This window comes from Alosa alosa, chromosome 18, assembly GCF_017589495.1.
Source record: "Alosa alosa isolate M-15738 ecotype Scorff River chromosome 18, AALO_Geno_1.1, whole genome shotgun sequence".
Classification (NCBI taxonomy): Eukaryota; Metazoa; Chordata; class Actinopteri; order Clupeiformes; family Clupeidae; genus Alosa; species Alosa alosa.
The window spans coordinates 8,653,509-8,668,583 of NC_063206.1; the positions used below are offsets into that span (position 1 = coordinate 8,653,509).

Genomic DNA, 15,075 nt, shown 5'->3' on the forward strand with positions numbered 1-15,075 from the left:
CAAATGACTGGATGGACATTAAATACCGATGAAACAGCATGAGAAGAAAGATAAAGATGGAGTGAGATGAGTGGTGGAGGAGAGGGGTGGGTGGGGTGGCTGAAAAAGAGCACTCACCATCCCAGAGGCATGTTTGGGTTTGACACTGTAGGAGGCTTTCTCTCGCGCTTGCTTGAAACACTCCTCTGCCACTTTCAATCTGCAGGGGTGGGGGGGTGGGGAGGGAGGGGTTGAAAAGAAAAGAAGTTTAAAAAAACAAAAATTTCAAACCCAAATGTGGCGTATTCATCACCATAATGGCCTCGTGACAGAGTCGCCCGCTCCGTCATCATCAGCGCGCAGCCCAGGTAACAGGAGCTGTCCGCACCGCCGCGCGCCGCAAAAAACCTCCCCGTCACATACCAGCCCCGGCCGCCCATATGGAATGCATTCCCAAACCTCTCAGCATGACAAAACAAACCGAAAAATGACAGCGGCTCACTCAAGCGCCACATTCGGCCTGGCCGCTGAGGTCCCAGGCAGCCGGCAACGCGGCGTGGCCCGCCGATAAGTGTTGCGCTGCGGCGCGCCGCCAGGTCTACTGTAAGCAGATGTCCAAACCCCCAGGCTGTGGCCCCCACAAAACAACACTGAACTCCGCAGGCACCCCATCTTGTCATTAGCCCCTGACATCCTGCTGTTGTCTGGTAGTTACACTCTGGCTTATCACATATCAGCTCGGTGTTTGTAAAATGGCTTCAAATGGCCTCCTGAAGTAACCACTGGCTCCTTATACTTGCCAGACCCCCTTGTGCTCCTCATGAAGATTGATCTCGCTTTCTTCATAAGGCAATTCCTGAGCCTGTCTCAATGGAGAAGCCGTAGTGATAGGGAGGATGGGATGTTGGTTTCCCTCTCTCGGGAGCAGGCCAGGGGCGTGGGGGGGGCTGGCTGTACATGAGAGATGGATGCTTCTGGAAAAGCTCTCCCTCTCCAGGGGTCGTGCTCCAGACCGCCATGTTTACTCAGGGGAGAGTTATGAGACGCCAATAAAACAGCGTCAGGGTCGGCAGGCCACATCACGCTACAATCAGCCGAACCACAGCTCCTTTTGCGGCTAGAGGCTCCCAACACCTCACAGGGTAAAATAACACGCACACACACGCACGCACACACACACACGCACGCACGCACACACGCGCACGCACGCGCACGCACGCACGCACGCACGCACGCACGCACACACACACACACACACACTCTTTCCCTCTTTCCTTCTCTCGCTCTCTCTCAAAATACAACCACACACACACACACACACACACACACACACAATCTTCAACTCACACAGATACACACATTGAGGGAAGACTGAAGCATGTGCACATGGACACACATGCACACACTCAGACACACAGCCAGTTCACTCTCAGCATGCACACACACACACACACACACACGCACACGCACACACACGCACACACACTTTTTTTTCTCCATATATCTTTCTCAGACCTGTCAGAAGCGCTTCAAAGTCTCTGGAGCCAGATCAGAGGGTCCAAATATGGTATGGTTCTGTTGGAGGTGTTTGGCAACCCTTTGAAACCGTCTCCTTCTGTGTAATACCTGACTGTGATAGGTTCTTATTATAATCATGTGGTTCGGTGTGTGTGTGTGTGTGTGGGGGGGGGGTGATCCCTGCAGCAGTATGTGGTTTGACAGACCAGTCTCTAATGCAGCTTGATAAATCAAAACGCAGTGTCAGTCCCCTCCGTCACGGATCATGACGTGCCCTCACTATGGTTCGTCTGACTTTGGGGGGGAAGAGCACTTAACATCACTGGGTCACCAGTTTCAGGATTTAAGGGAACACGCACTAATTATTGCATGGCCTTTTTGGAACTTAGTGACCTATGCTGTCTCTCTGGAGTCAAGATTCTGTCGTCAGGAGCTCTGTTGCTATGGTGCCCTCGGTTGCCACAACAAAGGCCCCTGTGTGTGGGTGCCTGGGGGGTAGGCAGAGGAACGGCTTATAGTGACAAATCTGACCCTGGCCAGAGCTCTTTATACTACCCCTCAGGCTGACTGATCTGCTGCCAGTAGGCAGGGATATATGGATTAGGCCATGAAAAGGAGTGTGTGTGTGTGTGTGTGTGTGTGTGTGTGTGTGTGTGTGTGTGTGTGTTAGTGAGCGAGAGACAGAGGGAGAGAGTGTTTTTGTGGGCATACCCTAAGGGTTTACCCAGAACAGTGTGGCAAAAAAAGTCCAAGGAGAATTGGAATGTTCACGCAACAGCTGTCATATTTAAAGATGAATAAATCTAAAGATCAAGCAGAGAAAAATTCTACCAGACCACCCTAGAAAAAAATCACACTTCAGAGACTTATACAACAGAGCAAAAGCCTCTCCCTACCTTTAAAATTCTCTACGCTCCTACTTAAACAACATGGGTTGGCAGACTCCTCAAGTGTTCTCAGGCATCTGTATTGTATGTGAGTCAGGAAAGGACTAAGAACTGGGATGAAGGAGACATGGAGGATCTCACCTGTCCTTCAGAAGAAGCTTGTTCTCCCTCTTCCACAGGTCTTTGAAGTCGCTGGAGAACTCGTGCCACACAGAGAAGAGTGTGCTGGGGGAGACCTCTTTCTCTCCGGCCTTAGGCTTGACAGAGAAAAACATGCCCAGCTCCAGGAAACTGCAAATATTGACAAGAAAAACATGACATCAAGCGCTAAATATTGTGAAAACAAGGCCGGAGGAATCCACACTGTGGAATTGTGAAAGTGGTCGTGAAATGCATTGTGAGTTCATCTAATAAAAATACAAGCATCATATAAGTCATGGCGATGGATAATTCGGCCCTGATAGTGTTACTATCTGTAATCACAGGAATGCAAAGTGGAGAGGAACAAAAGCATACGCTTAGGATAAAACAAAAACACAGGCAAATATTCAAAATACACTGGCCTGTCCCAATCACATTGTTCTCAAATGTGCAAACACAGATCAACTTCTTGAAGCCGTGCAAAAAAAAAGGCCCGTCTAAAGTGAGCGCTGTTGCGTTATTCCAAGGGTCTTTGAATTCCCACACTGAGGAGCCGTGCAGTAAGTGAATCAGCACTGGTGCGCGGGAGATGAAGGGGGGGGGGGGGGGTGTTATCATGAGGCCCGCGATCGATCCAGAACGGAGGTTGTTTGGAGTTTCCACCGAGCGCTGAACACATTCCCCAGCACAGACCTCTGGAGCCACTGCTGTCTGGATAAACACTTACACACTCTCTCTCACACACACACACACTGACACACGAACATGCTTGCTCTCTCTCTCTCTCTCTCTCACGCACACACTCACACTCACCTACTCCAAACATGCATGAAAACGCACCGGAGACCCACATGGCCCGTCACAGCATGCCAGCCAGAGCAAATTCAATCGAACCTGAGCTAGACAAACATTCCCATGGGATCCCCAAAACAACCTGGACTAGCCGGTCACCTGTCAGCTACCAGAGCAAAACATGTCACCTAGCCCTCATACCGCGACGGACACCCATGACATGTCACACAGCCCTCATTCTACGACCAACACCCATGACATGCAGAACCCACTACTTACATTTTATGCGTCACGGCAAGCTGCGATTCCTGGGCCTCCAAGTCACTTTTAGCTGAAAGAGAAGAGAAAAGAATGTACTGTGCTGTATATGCATGAAGTCCACGGCCTCAGGCTAATAACCCTCTGTTTGGATTTCAAATGTAACACCTACAACTATGGTGGCAAAGAGTTAAAATCTGAATAGTGTAATACAATACAGAAAAGAAGAATACAGAGCATTGAGCATTGTAAAGAGGGGAGGACAGGGCATTAACTATACAGTACATGATAAGTGACTCTGGGTCTTCAGCATTCAAGATAGTGTTTACTCTCTCACATGCTGGCCTTGATCTCCCAGGCGTGCTCAGGAGGACAGGCGCTGGATGGCAGTACAAGGCCCAGGGATGAGAAATACTCGGGCACGCCGCTGTCGGCTCCTGAGATTAACAGCATTCTTCAGTGGCCATTTATAGTGGCCTCAGGAACACTGGCCTCAGCCTTTCAAACGGTTTGCACAAGATTTCACACGTCCTCATAATTCAGCTTTGGTGTGTGTGTGTGTGTGTGTGTGTGTGTGTGTGTGTGTGTGTGTGTGTGTGCCTGTGTCTCTGTGTGAGTATGTGTGTGTGAGTGTGTATGTGTGTGTCTGTGTGTGTGTGCCTGTGTGTCTGTGTGAGCGTGTATGTGTGTGTGTCTGTGTGTGTGTGCCTGTGTGTCTGTGTGAGTGTGTATGTGTCTGCCAGGTATACTGCAGTGCTTGTTGCTGAGCTTGACGTTTAAAGTGCAAGTGACAAATGTGTGAAAGAGACAGAGGCAGCAGACACAACTTCCTTTGTGTAGAAGACAAGTTGAGAATGATGAGCAAGCAGTGTGAAAGTGAATAGAGAGAAGTGGGTATCTAGGACTGGAACACCTAGGACACCTAGTTCTTGGAACCGTTTGGATTCTTTTTCATTTAGCACATTTTAACATTACATAATTTGTATTTTATTATATTTAGTATATTCTTTATCTTCTACAGTCCTTATTACTTAGTTGTGTTTTTTTATATTATATACTTTTAATTATGCTACTGTGACCTTGAATTTCCCCAAGGGATCAATAAAGTATCTATCTATCTATCTATCTATCTATCTATCTATCTATCTATCTATCTATCTATCTATCTATCTATCTATCATTTAGCAGCACAGAATCCTCTCTAAATGACTGTACTCTTTCAATCACATTACAGAAAACTTTTCTGACACACGGTCAACAGTCACTTCCTGCAAAACATCCTTAAAAAGGGGGAAGGATTTCCAATGCTCCCTTTTACGGATGAGAAAAAGAGTTGCTTTCCAGCATTCAAATCATGTCACAATACAGTAACTGAGGCAATTGTGCAGAAACTACAAATATGCCACAAAACATCTATTCTGCAGAAATTCATTGAATAGTTGTCTGTGTTTGTGTGGCATCCCCAATGAGGGAGGATGTTACGCGTTGGAGTGAATGTATCCATTCCTGCTGTGTTGTTACCATGGTGCAGTCATGCCTGTGTAATAAAATACTGTAATGATGGGCTATAACACTGTCCAGCTACTTTCACGTCTTTGGGTTCTAGAAACATTTAGGTCAGCCATTTGATCCATTTATTTCCTATGTCCATGAACATTAGAGTAAATGTATCATGATGCCTCAAAGCACGACAATCCTCGTAAGTGTCTTAAAACCGTTTAACTGCCTCAAATGGTCCATTAACAGCTTCCCCAAACCTCAGTCCGGGCTGGAAGACTTCTCAGAACAGATTGGATATCCAGAGGTTCTTCCCGGGAATATCAATTCATTCCCCATAATCTAAAACAGACTTGGCGCTAAGCTTCCCTGGCATGACCAATAAAGGGACGACATTTTTATGTACTGTTCCAAAACAGCACACCAAAAAAGATTCTCTCCCTCTTCAACTATCTTTGTCTTACTTCTAAGTGCAACGCCAACCAGAAATGGATGGATGTGTGTCAGACTATTTTTATACCAATTAGAGCATGGAAAAAATCTAACACTAATTGAACTCGAATTGAGGTTGACTGAAACATTGCTATGGGTAAACCACTGTTAGATGCAACTAGAAGGACTATAAATTACAAAAACATAACTTCTCATGAAACAATACATTTGAGATAAAAGTGATTTTGTCCCCCATTAATCTGACTACAAAGTTTCCTGGAAAAGAAACAAATAAACAAAAAACTTCAACCGGCAGTGACCACACCCCTGTCCTTTGCCAAAGCAGTAGTCACCAGCGAGAAAGAAGAAACACGGCAGGCTGTGAGGATTGCCAATCTCTCTATCAATGCGAAACAGATCATCACGTCCAAAGCCCGCTTTCTGAGGCAGCGAGACACCATCAAAGTGACTAGCATGCATGAGAGTTTGTAAAGCGAGCGGAGAGAATCACTGTAGACCAAACAATTCCTCTCCTTGGAGTCGGCCTCCTCTCTGTCCTGCGGTTAGTTTCATGGTCGAGAAAATAAACAAGAGTGGTTGGTACTGTGGAGCCAGAAACGCTTATACCCCAGGGTTTGAAATCATACAAATAATGAAAAAAAAAAAAAAAAAAAAAGAATTCAGACATTCTTGTTCTTCCACCCCCTCCTCCGGCTCTCTCCCCCTCAGATGTTTCTAACGAGAGGCATGGTCAATGTGGCTGGAGCCTCTGAGAGACTCACGTCACATGTCAGGGTGAGGGGAGGGGGAGGGGGGGGCAGGAGGGGCAAAAAAAAGCCCTGGCCCTGGAGGGAGACCCCGTGTATGGGGGATCAAAGCCAGCGCCGAGGATCCCGATGTTTCTGTCGGAGGGGTTGCTTTCATCGCGGCTTCCTCAAGGACAGCGGGCCAGCTGAGCTCCATGTGCGAGTCATTACGGGAGGGCCATTTGAATACAAAAGCCTCCGCGCAGTGGCCCGCTGCAGGGCAGAGAGAGGAGAGGAGAGCGGAGGGGCGCACGAGAGGAGGAGGAGGGCAGGGGAGACGGGAGAGGGGCTGTCGGCCAACGCCGAGGCCCGGCTCTGGGCTTTCATGTCGGGCCGCCGAGTGGGTCGCACGGTGGAGGGGGGGGGGGGTGAAGGGGGCTGGTGGAGGTGGGTAGAATGGGCGGGGGGTACAAAATAAACACACTGGAGAGGAATAAAACAAACAGAGCAGGAAGTGCATCACAGCTTCATCATGCAAACGGCTCTCCACGCTAATTCATCATCGGCGGCGCTCTGAGCGACACCAGGGATAAACATACTCGGCGCACAAGTGTTTATGTGATTTCCTCCGCTTGGGTGCACCAGGGAAAGTGAGGGAGGAGGGTCAGGAGGAAGAAAGAGAGAGAAAGAGAATAAAAAGATGGGAGGGTGCCACGGTGGCGAAATGGAAAGGGCTTCGGTGGGCAGGGGAGACTCCTCGGGAGAGGATAAATAGGTGGAAAATCGGACGAGACAAGATGATGAGGTGAGAGAGAGAGAGTGGACGACTACAAAGGATGTTTGCTTGCTTGCATGCATGCGAGGGTGCGTCCTGTGTGATTGCAAGCATAAGGTGAACACAGCCTGGGCTCCCCCGCCTCCCTCCCTCAGTAACACCCAAAGCTCTCGCTAGGCACGCCGACCTGAGCCTCGCTTTCAAGCGAAAATGGATGATGTTGAAACAGAAGCCATCCTTTATCTGATATATGGGGCTTGCATCAGCAGAGCCTCCCGTGGTAAGCCGGTATATCTCAGGCCTTATGTTGTCATGTCGGTCCATACCGAATATTCATTACCAGAATAGCTGCAGCATTAGTCACCGCAGCGCAGCGCGCACACAGGGCAGCCCCAGTTGGACTAGAGACGGGTAATCAATGATCAATGGACCATCTCAGCAGGGGGTGGCCTATACAGACATAATGGAGACTGCTGAGCACAGGCCATCAGTCAAGGATGCTGGGACACGGCTCTCCACCGCTCTGGGGGAGAGTGTGGATAAAGAGAGCACAACACAGACACACACACACACACACACACACACACACACACACACACACACATATATGTCAGAGCTGATTGGGTGGACTGTTTGTGTGGTGTATGTGTTTGTGTGTGTGTGTGTGTGTGTGTGCGCGTGCCTGTATGCTTGGGAGCAGAGTGCTGGGTATACACGCCTTACCCTGAGTCAGAAATTCCTCCATCTTGTCCTTAAAAGGTTGCAGGTGTTCCTCGGAGGACACCTTACACACTTTATCCCGCTCCGTCTCGCACGCTGAAGAAATGATAAAAGAAGGGAGGGAAGAAAGGAGCATGAGGACAAACAGTCTTTGTTTTGACTGGCAGTGCATGGTGTAAACAACATGAAAAGTCTAAACTGAAAAGCATAAACTTCCTAAACTGAAAGGAAACAATTTAGAATGGAGGCATTTTCATGCCAGGTAGTAGAAAAAGGACTCGTATTACTGCCTCTGTATTCCACAGCAATAACTTACGGACATTCTCACATCCACAAGGTTTCTTACCACTGCGGCTTTGATGCTCACAACTGCAGCATCTATACATGTCTGTAAATTATTGTAAATTGTGAAGTATAGACGTATAGCTTTGAGAAATTAAGTTCTGGCAAAAGAAAGTAAAACACAGTGTCTTTCCATTGCCCAGGTGGAAGTCCATAAGGTTATCATTTCAACAGCTACTGAATCTCATGGTGTTTGAGATAGGACAATCGCTGCCGAGTTACACTGTTACATTGGATGAATTGAATTTTCATGGCACAAAAAATTCCAACTGGTTGCACCGCATAGCGCATGGTGTTTCCGCCTGCTAGCCATAGAAAGTAAAGTACTGTATATTTCCTATGTTCTTTCCCTGCCCTACTCCTGCAACTGTTTGTAAAGCATCAAGTCGTACATGTTCGATGGGACGGGTCGGGTTTGGACACATATTTAGAAATTACTTACTTAATTAAATTAATTACTTATTAATTTAATTAATACTTAAAAACACCTAACAGCCTTTTTCTTGTGTGCAAGATTGGTTTATGTAGCCATGAAAACACAGGTATATATCAGACAGCTAGACAGGCTATCTTAGGTGACGTTAAAAAAAAGTTGTTAGCCTTTCGGGAGATTTTAGGACGAAATCGAAAAGCAAAGTCTAGGACTACAATGTGGAGGTAGGCCTATTTGCGTTGCATACTGTGGTGAAGACATACAGTAGGCTACCGGTATAAGCCCGTCTCGTTCAGTTGGAGGACAGGATTTCCTTGAGTTGCCCCAATTAAAATGTCGATGCTGCAAATGGATCAGTGACAGAAGGAGCGTAGTTTCAGGCTGTTGCAGTTCATTTCAAGACTTTTCTTGAGTAGTAGAAATTCTATTTCAAGAGGCTGCTTGCTTGGGCCTCTTGTGTTAATGTGCGCTGTGTGTAACCTCCTGCGTGCATGCGTGTACACTCATCACTGATTCTGTAGACAATTAAGAATTTCATTTTGACAGTTGTTTAATAGGCTGTTTAATAATGTTTAATTTTGACAGTTGTTTAATAGGCTAAAGACAGGCTATCCACAAACGTGAACATTTAATCACTAGCATGGTAATAACTAAGGCATCATCTGCGTTGGGCTTGGGTTGGGTTTGAACATAAAAATGAAAATGCCTGTTGGGGTCGGACGCAACTCTGTTGGATGTGGAACAGGTTCGGACAGAAATAAGCGGCCCGAACCGCACTCTAGTGTGTGTGTGTGTGTGTGTGTGTGCGCATATGTGTGCCTTAGTGTGTACAGTATGTGTGCCTGTGTCACAGATTTCACTAACTTTGAACATTCACATCACAAGATATTGGCAGAAAATTGTTTGGGCTGCTGAATTTTATTGACCTTTGGTGGTGGCCTTTGGTGTTAAGTGGGCCAGATTAAACTTTAGGAGATGTGAGCAAATTTCAAAATCATAGCTGAAGCGGCTCTTGAGATATAGAAATTTGCAAATTGCATCGCCCTCCATGGACGTAGTTTCACGAAACTTGGTTGTAGAGGTTGTAATGATCCTACATGTAAAATTTCACAAGATACTGGTGATTTAAGTGCCCAATTTTTGCATTCAGGCCTTCCCTAGGTGGTGCTACACCACAAATGAGTGCTAAAACGGTTGTGGGCTTGTTTGATGTGCCTTCTTGAGACCAACATACCACAAAAATGTGTAATCTTGGGTGCAATGGTTGGCGAGTTATTCTGCAAAAACTAAAACAGGAAAAAACTGACAAAACCTAGCACTAGCAGTGATCATAATAAATGGGGGCGAAGGCATGTTTAATTCTTGGTAGGTGGTTGATGTTCCTTCTTGAGATCAACATACCACAAAAATGTATAATCTTGGGTGCAATGGTTGGCGAGTTATTCTGCAAAACTAAAACAGGAAAAAACTGACAAAACCTAGCACTAGCAGTGATCATAATAAATGGGGGCGAAGGCATGTTTAATTCTTGGTAAGCAAAAAGTTCTTGAAGGTAAGAAGAACTGGTGGGAGAATACAAAGGCTGCCATCAATTTGAAAGTAGACATGCTAACTTCCCCCTCATACACTTTGGATGCCCTGTGAAACAGTAGTTCTCTTCTTCTGCAGGCCATCTGGATGATGCTAGGCTAAATGCCCGCAGATGCTAATGTGTCCCATCTCGTTCACCTGTTTTCTTTTTCCTGCTTGATGAGTGATGCTCTTGGTTCGAGGACCTCCGAAGCGTCTTTGGGGGATGCTTCTGAGTCACGCTTCATCAGTGGCTGTGATGGATTGGTGCTTTGCATGCCAGAGAACCCTTGTGTGCACGATGGTAATTACACTAGCATCTGGCCATGAGGGGGGTAGCTTTTGACCTGCGGCCAGCAAAGAGTACACACACAGGCACTGCGTCCTTAACCAAATGCCCCCCCATGCACCATCGCAATGCCAACATCTGCTCCTGAGCTTATCCTTGAATGGATGTGCGGTGGCCAGTGATGATGCTTATTGTTAGGATGCGTTGCTTATTGTTAGGGTCATTATCTACTATTTCCGATGTATGTCCTCCAGAGATCATTTTAGGAACTAATCTATATTACAGAGAAGAGTAATATTTGAATGACTAGGAAGAGCAAAAGGCTTGATTTGTTAAGCAGAAGTGCATGTGATGGGGCACATTATTGATCATCAAATCATCCTGTTTCCATCCATCCATCCATACAGACTCAGCATTCAACTTCAAAAAGTAGCCGATTCCTCCTGCTAATAAACAAGGTCAGCTTCGCAGAGTGGACCAACATCCACAAAGCTGGTCCTCCCCTGAGCCCGGAGCTGTTGGGGATGGTGGGGGGATGGTGGGGGTGGGGTGGGGATGGTGGGGTGGGGGTTGGGGTGTCGGGATCGTGTGTAATCGGATTCCCACACCTCGTTCACACTCGTCGTTGTGCTTAATCCCTGCTATTTCACCTATGACACCTTGGCTAATGCCGGCCTGCCTCCCTCTGATCTCCGGGCTGATGGAGAGCCGCTCAGCCGTAGGGGGCACGGTGGGGTCCATGAGTTCCAAATGTGCCGAGAGGTCAGAGGTCACGACACTGTGCTAATTCTGGGTTAGCTCGTGGTGTTCCCCCCCCCCCCCCCCCCCCAACACAATGACTAGCAAACTGAACACCCAGGCGCAGGCTTATGCCTTACCAAGTCACGAATGCAGTAAAAGGTTATAGCTGTAGTTGAGGACATTGAGGATAATATAGACTTAGGCCTGTCTTTCTGTCTACATTCCTCTCAGTCAATACGTCTGTCTGTCTCTATTATTATTCATGCTTTATTCCAACAGATTTTGCCTGCTGGCTTGTATGGTTATGCAATACCTCTTTTTCGCATATGTGTTTGCACTTATGTTGTCCACACGCTGTGGTTGGAGTTTAACGGTAGAAATGATATCGGAAAGCATCAAGCCCCAAAACAATTCAGAGATTGAATTTGACAGGTGAGAGAAAGTGTTCTGGCATCTTTCAGATACAGGAATTTCTGGCAAACAGAACCAAATCCATTTTGCTCATCTGCTATACATAAATACAACTCCTTCAATGCACGTCTCGCTTCACGGTGTGGCCTCCCTCAAGAGAAGATGGACAGAAAGATGGAAGGATGTTCAGTGATATTTTCCAAATGAGACATGTATCACGATTCGAGATGAGGAAATGCAAATCTGCTGTTGTTTCGTACAGCCCGTAAGGAAGACCCGTAAAGCTCCAACATGCAGAGTGGCTGGAGTGCGCTCTGTTCTCCCCATCTGGTTCAGCTTTGCATGTCTGACTGAGAGACACATGCTATTTGTTAACCCACTTCTGACATCACTGGCTCATTGCATGAGGTGACAGCGAATGCATTTCGTATCAAAACGAAAACGAAAAAACGCCCTTCGCATACAACCACAGACTGTCATTTACCGCATGGGATGCTTGGTGCCTTCGCTGGAACCGACCACATTACCCATGACTCAGTGAGGTACATTGGCCCTTTGATCTTTTATGATATTGGTTGAATTTGGCTATTTCTCTGTATAAGCAGAGGCATTGGAATACTACAGCCCGTTACAGCACCTATGATATCGCCTCTCATTTATAAGGGCTCAGCTACATCCACAGAGGGGCAACTGGCTTCGATTTCTCTTTAGCTGTTGTGATTGGCCCTGATGCTGCCTGGAGGGCCTGCAGCAAGCCAATAGACAACATTGATCTGAACCAGCGGGTGTCCCGGTTAAATGATTCCAGTAAAGGGGACAGTGAGAAACTGACAGAGATAGACATCTATTTTCACCCGATATGTGGCCGGCCTGGCAGCTCGCTCGGGGAGTGGAGCTGAAATGAGAGGAGTAGTGTTTCTCCATCGGAGCGAAACATCAGAGACGAGGCAGGCTGCTTGTGGGGGAGACTGACCGAATGTAGTCTGTGTCTGTATGTGTGTGCGTGCGTGTGTGTGTGTATGCGTATGTGGGGGAACTTGCCATTCAAATCCTTTCTTAACTTGCGCAAGTCTCTCTGAAAGTCCTCAAACTTCATCTGAGAGGCCTGGAAAAGGTCCTGTGGCTCTGGAAGTGGGTATACGCACGTCTCTTTGCCAGCGTCCTGTTACTCACACACACACACACACACACACACACACACACACACACACACACACACACACAAAAGAGGACAGAGAGAAAGAGACATTTTCGAACATTTTCCTGGACCTAGATAGTGTTGAAAGATTCAATTAACTGTGCACTCCCAAACACATGGACAGGAACTCATGCTGTGTAAAGTATGATAAGTTCAATCAGTGGAAGTTTATCCCAAGAGAGCCTGTCGCCTGGTTGATCTTGGCCACAGCGTCTTAGCTGACTTCACCTAATCTGGCTCCGCGATGTATTTACAATAGATCTCTTTTGGATCCTCTGCCAGATAGCACATGGAACAAGCTACAGGTCTGTGGAGGCAGGGAACCATTAGTTACTATAGTAAACGAACAGGAGGAAAATAAATATAATATAAAACATGCCATGTTGTTCACTGAGCCAGAGGCGATGATGAAAAACCTGGCGGGATATCTGAGGAGTCCTCGCACGGAAAAAACGAGTGAATCAAATAAACAGGAAGTTTAAACATACTCTACCTCATCAAAGTGTCTGAGATAGTAAGCAACAATGTATGACAGGAGGCTCTGTGTGTTGTCCTGAGGGAGGAAGGGAGGGAGAGAGAGAGAAAGAGTGAGAGACAGACATTGAGGAAAGGGAGAGAGTTAAAGGATAGAAAACAAGAGAAAGAGAGAGAGAGAGAGAGAGAGAATAATTTATTTGAACAACTCAGTCAAAAGCGCAAGTCAAACACACACGGGTACTTCAGACATGTGAGTGCATGATGCGGCTAAAAGCCAATGATTGCCATCACCACTTTTTACTACCATGATTACTACTACTGCAACCACTAATACTTTAGTCATTCATCAACTGTCAGATCTATTACTCACATGGCTGTAACTCACCCAAATTACCACCATTATCCATAATCACTGTTGCAGGATTGTCCTTATTATCATTATGACTATCGGTAGTAAAATATGGCATTCTGATGATAGGAGCGCTGATGGCTGGAATGGGCTGAGCTTGTAAACTCACACTGCTCTTCACATCCTTCAGTTTGGGCAGAATGTCCAGGGCGAAGCCGTCCGCCTGCCCTCGACTTCGGTTCCCGCCGTTCATGAAGTTGCCAAAGGCCAAGATTAGGCCGAGCACCTGCATGACGCTTGTGCCCGTCTGCAGAGTCTGTTAGGACACAGTGACACCATATCAATAAATGCAGTTAAAAAAAGTAATTCACAAAAAGATCAATCCAAATGTATCAAGAAAAGGAGAGAAAACATGTTCTACCTCTTTGCCTGTTTTGTCTAGTATTCAAATATAACTCACAATTCAAATATAATTTTGATAGTCTGTATGATAAAAAAATAAGCAGAATTAAATGTGTGATTACGACAATAAAACATAACATAAACATAAGACATAAAAGGGACCTTTATTGGACTTGATCATTGTTCTTTAGTTATACTTGTTTCACTGTTGTTGACTGTAAGAGCTCTAAAAATCTAAAAATGTGAACCCGTACGGTCAAATGGCAAATAAAATATCCAGAATCTTGACTTGACTCTTTCCATACCCCCTCTCTTTTCTCCACACACACACACACACACACACACACACCTCACCTTACAGACCCTCTGCAGGATCTCCACCTTCCTGCGGACAGAGCCGATGCACTCTATGAATGTGGAATGGAACAGGATGCAGAACACCCTCCCTGAGAAATTGGGGATTTGGGAAATCTGAAGCAGGAACCTTTACGACCAAACAGAGAATCAGACCAAATGAGAGAGAGAGAGAGAGAGGTTTTTGTCTTCCATTCACCCTCACCCTTCCTTCACCTTTGTAAAATAAACAATAATACACAAGACAAGCAGCTATACAGCTAAACAGCATAGAAGTGCTGAGCACACAATTATGATGAGCCTATTCTACTCATTTTGACAAGGTTTCAGCAGAAGTGCTAAACTGCTAGATGCACTCGGCCCTTGGGCTCTTGAGGTTCCTGTAGGTCACCCAGCAACACAGTAGCAGTGGTGCAGTGTTGAGATGGGGAAGTGCTTACTGCTCAGGTTTGTCCAGTGGCTTTGGGTCGTCCTTATCTTTGACTGACTTCATGTGCTTCTCTATCTTGTCCATCTCGTCCTGCTGGGCTCTCTGGAACAGCAGCAGAGGGAGTGGTGAGGGGACTGTGGTGCAGTGGACAGTGCCATGTTTTAGCACTGCAACCACAAATGGACAACACTAATGCCGGAGTGCATTTTCAAATTCTGTGTCAAAGCACGTCATACACAAATATAAATCACCATCATTAGGCATGGCTATTGCTAAACAAAGAATTAAGCTTTATTGCCTCATAACACTAACAAAGCATGCAGGATAATACATGT

At 46.4% G+C, this 15,075-nt stretch overlaps 1 protein-coding gene across 1 annotated transcript in view; it reads right to left on the reverse strand.

The window, feature by feature from the left end:
- fmn2a (formin 2a) overlaps positions 1-15,075 on the reverse strand; it is a 48,694-nt gene that overhangs the window by 1,079 nt on the left and 32,540 nt on the right. The window contains exons 8-16 of the mRNA XM_048269612.1: positions 14,751-14,842; positions 14,311-14,440; positions 13,724-13,870; positions 13,222-13,281; positions 12,572-12,692; positions 7,749-7,841; positions 3,597-3,648; positions 2,526-2,675; positions 118-199 (exon numbers count right to left, since the gene is read on the reverse strand). Of these exons, the coding sequence (XP_048125569.1) occupies positions 118-199; positions 2,526-2,675; positions 3,597-3,648; positions 7,749-7,841; positions 12,572-12,692; positions 13,222-13,281; positions 13,724-13,870; positions 14,311-14,440; positions 14,751-14,842 (927 nt within the window). The remainder of the gene's footprint in view (positions 1-117; positions 200-2,525; positions 2,676-3,596; positions 3,649-7,748; positions 7,842-12,571; positions 12,693-13,221; positions 13,282-13,723; positions 13,871-14,310; positions 14,441-14,750; positions 14,843-15,075) is intronic.